The following is a 10,854-nucleotide window of genomic DNA, read 5'->3' on the forward strand; positions in this document are numbered from 1 at the left end:
AACGCGTATAAAGTGGATGATGAATTCCTACATAGACCTAGGGCATTTGGTAAGACTTTATGATGAGGTCTATCGATGATCCAAATTTCGTCATGATAACTTCAATAGAAACGGTGGGGCCATTTCAAAATCATATTGAAATAGACAAAAAGAAAAAAAAACAAGGCACTTTTTAAATATATTGAATGGTTGCTATACACTTTCCAACTGTAAATGAACGGTCCCAAGGGCCTTTGTGGGAATATACTCCCGTAGTATTAACCCATTGATTACTTTAGTAAATTTTTTAGTGATACAGATTTATACATTACAAAAATATACGAGAAGTGTTAATTTTGCACTGTTCTTAACAATTTTTTAATTGAATTAAGTTTGTCCAAGTTGCAAATCCCTGCTTACTTGTATTACGTCTACATTGGGATTTATCTATTATACATATTTATTTCTGTCATAGGGTAAAGTATAAATTTCATATATATATATAAGAAGATGTGGAATGAGTGCCAATGAGATAACTCTCCTTACAAGTTACAATTTGTATAAGTAAACCATTAGAGGTCAAAGTACGGTCTTCAACATATAGCCTTGGCTCACATCGAACAGCAAGCTATGACGGGCCCACAAATAATAGCTAGTGTAAAACCATTCAAACGGGAAAATCAACGGTCTAATCTATATTAAAAACGATAAACACTCATGAACTACATCAACAATCGACAACCACTGAGCACCAGGTTCCTGACTTAGAACAGTTGCAAAGAAATGCAACGGGTTTAAACGTTTTAATAGGTACCAACCTTCACCCTTACCTGAAACAATATTGTAACATCACAACATAGAAAGACACACTATAAAATATCAATTGAATTGACTTAACTCAATCAAAAGACATATTAACACAAACAACTGAATATACACTGAAGGAATAAATTTGATCTATGACACAATGTAAATACAAAATCAATAAAACAAGGGGTGATATGTTAAACAATTTCAGAAAAACAGCCATAATCTTGAACAAATTGCCACCAAATAGAATAATGTACACAGGTAAATGAAAATAATTTTGTACAGTAATGGAGAATGGAAATATTTTTTACAAATATGCATTTGTATCCTCGATATTTGGTGTAAATAATTTTTGTAAATTACATGAAATGCATGTTAAGCCCGTATTCGAAACAGTCGATGATACCAAAGTAGGACATGCAGTCATCACAGCCAACCTTGTAAGATTTTCATCTTGACAAAATAATTCATCAATCAAAAAAGGACTGATTCAGCATGATTGGTAAAGCAATGCGATTGGTTAATATTCAAACCAAATTGAAATGCATAAGGGTTGTTCTTGCTAATACACACTATATAATGATCAACATTCATGTTGTCCATATGTTTTATTCAAAACGTCAGCCCGAAAGAATAATGATGAAATATAACAAGGTAAGAATATTAATTTATTTCATTTTTGGAAATACTAATATGATTTTTTTTTTAATTCATTATTTTAAATTTTAGGAACTAAGAATGTATTTAAGTATGGGATAAGAAGAAATTTAAGCATCTCTTATTACTGCAATTTCAAACATTTTTCGTAATTTTTTTTTATGTAAAAATGTTCAACCATTGTCCATACAAAATACTTTTGTGTATTAAAATTTCATATTTGACCAAACATGGAGAAGGTATATATATATATACATAATTGTATGTGTACAGGTGTTCAATAAGTTAGTGATATTTTATGGTAACCATGAGTGTTAATTGTGGTCATAATTTCAATCTCATTAATTACAAATATAAAGGACCATAACTTTTTAATCATATTTTGTAATTTGAGTATCCTTATTATGCGACAATCTGCATGCCCCGTTACTGAAAGTGTCTAGAGCATTGAACTGTGAACGCGTCCTTTTTTATATTTCTTGGTCATAAACATTGCAATGGCATTTGACAAACTTAAACATTCTTTCTAAATCAATTTTCTTTATTTGCTAATTATTGATGTTATACAATATTTTTTATAATGTAAGTTTTAATTACAGCTATATCTGCTAATAATTATGGCATTACTGTATATAAGTGCTTATAAAGCACAGATCATACCGGGACGTAATCCAAACGACCAGCAGCCAGAACTTTTTCTGATCGATGACAGAGGAAGTTTAGGTAAAATTATTTATAATCCATTCATATTAAGTTAACTGGTTATTTCATACAAATCTTAGTCACTACTTTTGTCTAAGCATGAATCGCTTTGTATACCTTTTGCATCATGAAACATTCTGTTTTACCGGGTGATATTAAACCTTGGGCCTATTCATACATGTAGGGTACAAAAAATACTATTTCAGAAGCAGAAAACTATAAAGATAGAGTCTTCAGATGCTATTTGACTGGACGTGAAATACACAATTCATTCCATCTAGAAATGTCAGTTTTGAAAGGACTTGAAAAAATAACTGATAATGCATGTCCGAATTTTTTTGTAGCTGTTCCTCCGAATTTATATTCCAATAAAAAAGAATACAATTCATATGGAAATCCAGTTCCAACTTCAAATATGCATTCAATTTCCTTAGATCTATGTCCCGTGATGTAAAACAAATAAAGGCAAGCTGTAAAAATCATTTGGATAGGCTTTGACTCCCCTTAAACCACAAAAAATCAAAGTAATAGAAAGACCAAAAGACAAAACAGACAACGTAACGATATTTAAGTACTCAAATCTGTTTGTTTCTGTTTGGTCTAACAGGCTCTATTTCCAGCTTTCGACCCCTCAAAGACCTTCCGCCTTTTTCTCTTTCAATTGAGTTCAATGGTTAATATTACAACAATATTTCAAACCGTTTCTTTATTTCGTTTTCTTCTGTGTATATATTTTTAATTTGATAAATGGAAGCCTATTTGTTATTCTTTGTTTTTCAAAGTAGAAGTATGTTTTCGCATTCTTTTGTACTGGTAATTTGTAAAATTATCGGCATATTTGTGGTCATGAAAAATATTTTAGATTTTTATAATTCCAGTATATGGAATCAAATACGAAGTTTTTGTTATGATTTAAGAGTTTCTTTATTTTTAAGAGTCAAATTTATATTATGAATAAAACAGTGATAAATCAGAATGATTCATAAAAAAGCATACGCAAATTTGCATTATATTCTATATACTAGAAAATAAAGAGTTTCTATATTTTTAAGGGTAAAATTTGAATTATGCATAAAACAGTGATAAATCTGAATAATTCACAAAAAAAACATACGAAAATTTGCATTATATTCCATATACTGGAAAATACAATTGGAACCTGTTTTTATTACCACAAATATGACGATAATTTACAAAAGAATTTATGTTGGGAAAACGCTTATTTAAGAATTGAAGTGAAATTTTTTTTTTCAATTTCTTCAATTGGATTTGATTTACAAATAATAAAATTGAGTCGAGTTTAACCATTAATATTCCTTTCCAACCTGTTTCTTTATTTTGTTTTCTTCCGTGTATATATTTTAATTTTATGAATGTAAGCCTTTTTTGTTATTTTTGTTTTTAAATTAGAAGTATGTTCTCTCATTGTTTTGTAAATTATCGTCATATTTGTGGTAATGAAACACATGTTACAATTCTATATTCCAGTATATGGAATCTAATGCAAATTTTCGTATGCTTTGTGTGTACTTCAACTAACTTCCAGTTTCAAAATTAATAAAATATTTCCTGTTTGTAACCGGAATATCAAATATTAAAAATAAATGGTTTGTATATCAAGTCGACGTAAACAGTAAACGCATCGAAGTTATTCGAAAAACTTGGAACGCTCAAAGATACACGAAACGCAGAGGGTACAAAGGGAAAGACAGACTAATACAAAAAACAATACTAATATGTACCAAATTATAAGCCTGGTACCTTTGATTACTAATACGACAAAGACAGACTTTCAAAATAAAATAAAAGACTAAGAAACACGCATAAAACTTTAAAAGACTGGGGTAATTCCAAGTATCCAGAAAGGGTAAGCAGATAAAATTCTGAAGAATACTTTCAAGAAATCATAAATTCATCTTGACGTTACATAAAATAATCATTTGTTTCTTATTTTCAGAAACCTCATTTTTGGATGGGTCTCGATTTGGCACAGGATCAGATTTTGGACTCCCTCCTATTCCTTTTTTAGCCATAGCGTTACTTGTAATACCAATGGTAATGATGACAATGATGAGTACTTCTGAAACAAGTGTTGCACCAAGACCTGTTGTACCAACATTTGTGTCGGTTACTGTTCCAACAACACAAGCAGCTGTACAAACGAGTTAGTATTTTTTATGAATAATGGACCTTTACCTAAATAATCTCCTATGTCAAAGATACTAAGAATAATAACAGATTTACAGTTTGTTGATATTGAAACCGTTCGCTCCTTAATTACGTTAATTGTGAAAGCTTCTACTTTTATAGATTAAAAAATATAATTACATTTCCATCAAACTTTTTATCCAAATCATGCCACTCTTCATGCCACATTAGCCGTTCTCCAAATAACCATCATCATTATGTTAATTTTCCGTTTCTTTTTTTTCGGGGGGGGGGGGGGGGGGAGGTGGTTAAACATCAAATTATTCTTTTCAATTGTACGTGACGCGTAAAGCTTCGTATGCATACAAATGGCTATCAAAAACACAAGTGCCACGGTAGGTTGTCTGAATTTTTTCTCATGGGCACGTTTTATTATATGATAGAGTGTGGTGCAAAGTACTTGTCCATATGCTAGTTTGTATCTTATTTTACATGTATTCAAGTCTTAAAGAAATGATAGTTTTCTCAAACATTTCAACACACTTGCCTGACAAGGAACATTGACGGTCACAGTTGAAGCCGAAAGATAACAAATTAAAGCAGTAATTATAACTTGTGACGAACATAAATAAGTTATTTATTGCACTATCTATTGGTTAATACAATCATTTTATATAGATTATTCTCTGTGTGTAAGTCGTCAAATGAACTAGGAGATTCATTTGACGAAATTGTTTTTTTCCATGTTAGAGATATTTAATTAAATTTAATTTGCATCATGTGAATTTCGTATATTTTACCTTGTAATGTTTGTATATGTACCAGTTTAACATGTTTGTGTTGTTCATTTCAATAATTAACTCATCTTGTGTCATATGAATAGCGTCATGTGTTCCAACAAATTGCCCTGCAAGATATAGGTTATTGAATGACCAAACTGATAGTCCTAATTGTTACGTCTACAGCGAAGATCAAACGCAAATATGGTCTACTGCTCTGGTGAGTATGTGTTATGTTGTTTCAGATTTAATTACTCTTTGTTATAGTAGGCTTTGTTTTGACTGGCTGATAACGAATGTAACAAATACGAAATTTGGTCCAATTCAATCATCCCTTGGAGAATAAACAAATGGATAGACCTTTCTTATGTCAATCATTATACTTATCTGACGCATATATTGTCTTGGTCATCATTTACGGACACGCTTGATATTTGCAATTTATTAAATGTAATTCCTTTGCTACGGATAGGAGTCGAAATAACAGTGTATTTCGAATGTTTAATTTGACTTTCTTATTGATATTTGATGTAATTTAACAGCTGTTACTCGTCCAGGAGAAGTATTTACAAAAAATAACACACTTGAGATCACATTTAATACGCCTAGTATTCCTTTGCTAGATGTTTTGGTTGCAAACATCTTTCATGGACACAATGTTTATCTACAAACTTTTGTTCCATGAAAATTAGCATTTTTGAGTTATGAAGCATGATTCGAGGATTATTGGATATCAATGAAAATATAATTTACAAACTAAGAAACTGCATAATTAATATGTCTTTTTTTTCAATTTTAGAAGGCTTGTACCGATACACCAGGAGCATACCTATGGAGACCAAATTCACGAGAAGAAGCTGATGCTGTCAAAAATACGTTTGGTTTCGGTAAGTTATGAGTACAGAATTTGAATATTTTGTTCGTTTATATATTAAAACCTCTATGTACTATGCCATGTATTCATTGACAAAGCACTCTCATTTACTTATTCTAAGTAAAAATGAAAAAAAAAATCCTATATCAGTTTTAAACATATATCAATTAAATACATGTATCGAGACACATAGTTTTTTGTCATCTATTTGACTGACATGCTTTTACGTAAAATATGGATAGATCGTGGACATCTGATTTAGGTTACTCATTGTGATTTATTTTAAAGAGTGAAAAAAGTGTCAAAACTTGAGATGTAGATTGCGTTTCTCAAGCTTAGATTATTAAGTCAAGATGCAATTCTTCTAAGCTTTGTGTTTTGTGTTTTTTATCCTCGTATCTAGGGTATCTTATCACCATCCAAGGGCGACAAGGTGCAAACTATCTTCAAAGTGTCAAGAAACTTTGTTTATAAATACTAGGAATAGTTGATAGCCAATGTTAAGTACCGAATGTTGTTAATTTTGCTGTAAAATTACTAAGTTCCCAAATCTTGAATAACATGAATAATGTGGGATCTGCAAATAGGAATTGCAACACATTAATACATGCGTAATCGTTTGGCGATGTTACAAGGATCCCGGCTAAAACAGAATTGATTGCAGAACTGTAACTAGCATAGAGCCTGTTTTTGCATTTAATTTTGACCAAGTAAAAGTTCTGAAAAAGATTTTCAAAGCTGCTTCATTTAAGAAAAAAATTTCTTTAACCTCTGATTGAGAAACTAAAACACCAACCACACTATACTGCTTACAGATAAATGTTACTCCACCTTCTACTTACGGAAGATTTTCGAAAAGGAATGCGTAGATATAAAATCAATCAAATATATGCATAACAAAAGCCTATACAACCTTTAGGATCAAAAAGAACAATGCGACTATAAATAGCTAATCCCTGACAATTTTATTGAATTTTATTAGTTTGTTTGAAAGGATAATATACGAATTTGACATTTCGTTATCTTGAAACGATTGATTTTCTATTACCTATTTGCCAATTAAGCAATATAGTTATAAACGATGTTTAAATTTTAATATCACGTTAAGCATATTTCGCTTGTAGTGAATTTTGATATTTCTACCATTTCAGACACACTTAGAATTAGTTTAATAGTTGGGCCTGAAAATACGGTTCACTATGTACACACACATAAGGGTTACCATGAACCAGCCTGGAGTGGAAATCTAGTGCTTTTTTATAAAAGAAGACAACTTCATAAGTAGTAGATTTGTTTTATTTTGATAACATTCATTTCGGTGTAATCCCTGAAAAAAGCCACATCTGCAGAGCATGGAACGGCATGATCTACGATTCTAATATCTACGATTTTAAAAATGTACACCCTAGGACAGTAGCCCTTCTAGACTGTTAAAATCTAAGAGGTCCCGATATGAGGTATACAAAAGGAATTAAAAACAAATACGTTAAGGCGGCAACAGATCATGATTTATTTCTTATTTTATATTTTATATTGTTCACATATTTCTACGATTATGACCATTCCTGATGAATCTAAATCCACAAATTAACTTCGGACGGATCGGATTGATAAAGAGTTATTTTCATTTCAATTTTACTCCGTCCAAAAACTTAAGCCAAACCATTATACAATCCTTGTGATTCCAAATATAACTCTTGTTCCTATGCATTAAATTACTAAGTAAAGTAGGAGTGGTTTACCGATGTCAAACAAAATAAATCGATTAAGAGGACAAATTAGGGCAACAAAATTAAACATGGAAAATCACATGAATTCCGAATGGTGCAAGACCGATTGCGTCGACAGGATAAGCGTCTACTGCTTTGCATATTGCATCCGCCATGAGAACTAACATTCAATCAGAATTTAACAATCGGCAATAGAACAAAATCAGTCACATTACAGATTAGATGAGTTTTCTGTTATCAAAATATCTAAGACTGCCAAATCATGTCGCTAGTGGGTACAAACACAAACTATTGATCGTACCGATTATCACATTTGTGGTGGTGATTACTTATGTAGTGTCAAGTTAAGTCGTCTTTTTTAATAACTCTGTATTGTGTAACTGACTTGAATAATGAATCTTCCTATGATACTAATTACAATTCTATTCTTCTTAAGGAAATGATTTATCTATATGGACTGGCGCACATAGTCCTAACCATGACGAGAATTTTGTATTTGCCGTTGAAAATTCTGCTTTTTTATTGTATAATGTTCCATTTGGAGGATGTAAGTTTTACTATCTAAGATGATTGAGTAAAACATGTGTAGTTAAAATGTTCTGTTTATACGACTAATATTCTGTTATTGGATGTGTAATCAAGAAATACTTAAATATTTATGAAGAAAAAAACAAAATATACATGTCAAAGAAACAATGACCAATTTACACAAAAACAATAGACACAACGAAGTCAACATTAAGTCTTCAAAGTATACAGTCTTTAGGCTGTTTTCTGCTCTTTGGTCGGGTTGTTGTCTCTTTGAAATATTCCCCATTTCCATTCTCAATTTTATTAAATCGTCCTGAGCCTAGATAAGCAGATCAGTTGTTTTAACTGAGAGAATCAAAGACTGTACATTCCAGTAGATTCACAAAGACAGCAAACAGATATAATGGATTACAAAAAACCACCAAGAACAAGCTTACTGACTTTAAACGTGTGGCGAGGGAAAATCAGTTTGTAGGCTGTTACGGGTCATCAGTATTTTGGGTAAAAAATAATACACATACGATTCAGAAAACAAACCAAAGTAACAATCAGTGCAATCAAATAAACAACAAAAGGAACAAGATGAGTCAAATGTCACAACCAGAAATAGGAAACAATCGGTAAAATAACATTTAAGAAGATTATTCTGTGATCTTGAGATCTAAGACTGCAAACATGTCGCTGATAATGAGTTGATTTACAGAGATGTCGTATCGGTTAAACAATTTGTGATGATGACTGTAAAACGTATGAAGTGTCAATTTCTGTCGTTCTTCCTCACACCTCTGTTCGAGCAGTTTTTATAAAAAAAAAGCACAACACTGCAAATGTAGTCCGTATAATGTGAACATGCTCGAGCATAACATATCAATTATGTAAAACATATAAGTAAAACCCATAAGATGAAGCAGAGGGTATGTTACTGTTGAGAAATGGGAAATCATCATGTTTTCAATAAAGCTATTTGATATATTCGTATGACATTGAATCAATTGTATGCATAAATGTCAGGTAAGAAAAAAGGCTCAGAGACTTTCGACGAATTGATAATGTGCACACTGATCACTATTAAGCAAATTGTTGTCGATTGTTGTTGTGACCTGTTAAAATGCCAATTTAAAAACATTAAGAATCAAGCAACAAAAAAAACTACATTGTACGCTTGTTAAATTATTAGTATTTATAAGTTAATATCTTATGAATTTGTTCTTTTAAATGACAATTCACATTAGTTATCTCTATTCCTCATCAAATTTTGTTAGATTCTTTACTACTTACAATCCAAGATGGCGAAAGACACCCATACTACCTTAAACACTAATGTTAAGATAAATACGTTTTTAAATTTTTACAGTAGACGAGGATGATATCGGGGAGGACTGTGTCAATATAGAATTTGATACTTCAGATGGCTGGGAATTTGAAAATGAAGAATGTGATGACCAATATCGATTTATTTGTGAATTTCCAAGGGTTAGTATGAACATTCTTTTTAGTGTTTCTGAAAATATTCAATATATCTTTTGTATCATATTTGACATGCTGAAGCAAGATCACTCGTGTACATTTAGACTCAAGTACGTGCAAAACCAATAATCAATCTCATCGTCATAATGTTTTGCCTTTTTGCAAAAGAAATGATTGTAAACAAAGTAAGAAAATCGTAAAGAATGTTTAAATGGGTAACAATATCTTACTTATTTTTTTTCTTTCTAAAAGTCTTAGATAAATTGGGTATAACTAGCTAAAAGCTAGTTGTTAATTTCTGTGTCATTTGGTCTCTTGTGGAGATTTGTCTCATTGGCAATCATACCACATCTTCTTTTTTTTTATAATGTAAAACTTACGATAGTACCTATCTTCAATTGAAGAACGCAACATATTAATATAACATTTATGCAAAAGTTTAAAATCCAAGAAATTAACATTTGACAATTAAATATATTCATTATTTAAACTTTACGAGCTTTCGCATTTTGAATCAATGAATATTATAATAGGTCAAATTAAAATTCGCTTATTCCAAATGCGGTTTAGTGTTAAATAAGTCGAAAAGAAACTGACAAAAAACAACAAAAGCAACAAAAGACAAACAACAGTCTACCAACACCTACAAAGAACTTCTCAACACCCCACCCTCCTCCACCTCCCCCCCCCCCCCCCCAAAAAAAAAAAACAAGTATTGTGTACCACTAAGTTTGATTATGTTGATCAAGCATTTTTGAACATTTCATCTCAACTTAACTATATGAGCTAGTTTTACATATGTTGTTATATTTAGATTAAACTATATTATGTTTTTTCTTTCAGAAAACCTGTCCGTAGAAGTGTATGTAGCCGTTGATATATTCCAATAGACGAATATTTCTTATCCTTGGCGCAAAAAAAATAAAATCATATTGTTCGTGTTACTAATTTGTTTAGCCTTGATCAACCAATAGCAGGTATTCCTCCAATTTCTTTAATATAAAAATAAGGAGATGTGGGATGATTGCGAATGAGACGACAACTATCCACCAAAGCACTAATGAAGTGAATGTAAGCGATTATTGACAGCCGAGTGGCCTCTGATAGTGACAAAAACATAGCCATTTGTTATAATAGTTAAATCGATTTTTGACTTATGTCTATTGAACAGCGGTAT

At 31.1% G+C, this 10,854-nt stretch overlaps 1 protein-coding gene and 1 long non-coding RNA gene across 2 annotated transcripts; both read left to right on the forward strand.

The window, feature by feature from the left end:
• The first annotated feature begins 2,057 nt into the window (after positions 1–2,057).
• LOC127715991 (uncharacterized) lies at positions 2,058–6,242 on the forward strand. The gene is made up of 5 exons (XM_052222093.1): positions 2,058–2,169; positions 4,106–4,312; positions 5,180–5,295; positions 5,875–5,962; positions 6,238–6,242. Exons 1-5 carry the CDS (start codon positions 2,064–2,066, stop codon positions 6,240–6,242), a joined length of 522 nt encoding a protein of 173 aa, XP_052078053.1. The 5' UTR covers positions 2,058–2,063.
• A 1,739-nt stretch (positions 6,243–7,981) lies between these two features.
• LOC127716211 (uncharacterized) lies at positions 7,982–10,612 on the forward strand. The gene is made up of 3 exons (XR_007988810.1): positions 7,982–8,226; positions 9,565–9,683; positions 10,521–10,612. It is a non-coding gene; the product is annotated as an uncharacterized LOC127716211 (long non-coding RNA).
• The last annotated feature ends 242 nt before the right edge of the window (positions 10,613–10,854 follow it).

The sequence above is a fragment of the Mytilus californianus genome, unplaced genomic scaffold (assembly GCF_021869535.1).
Source record: "Mytilus californianus isolate M0D057914Y unplaced genomic scaffold, xbMytCali1.0.p SCAF_9, whole genome shotgun sequence".
NCBI classification, from domain to species: domain Eukaryota; kingdom Metazoa; phylum Mollusca; class Bivalvia; order Mytilida; family Mytilidae; genus Mytilus; species Mytilus californianus.

What these genes read in the sequence shown, in the direction of transcription:
- LOC127715991 (XM_052222093.1), top strand. Translation starts at nt 2,064, where the DNA reads ATGGCATTACTGTATATAAGTGCTTATAAAGCACAGATCATACCGGGA. An exon ending in CGATGACAGAGGAAGTTTAG is followed by an intron (nt 2,170 to 4,105) that starts GTAAAATTATTT and finishes TCTTATTTTCAG; the next exon opens with AAACCTCATTTTTGGATGGG. An exon ending in ACAAGCAGCTGTACAAACGA is followed by an intron (nt 4,313 to 5,179) that starts GTTAGTATTTTT and finishes TCATATGAATAG; the next exon opens with CGTCATGTGTTCCAACAAAT.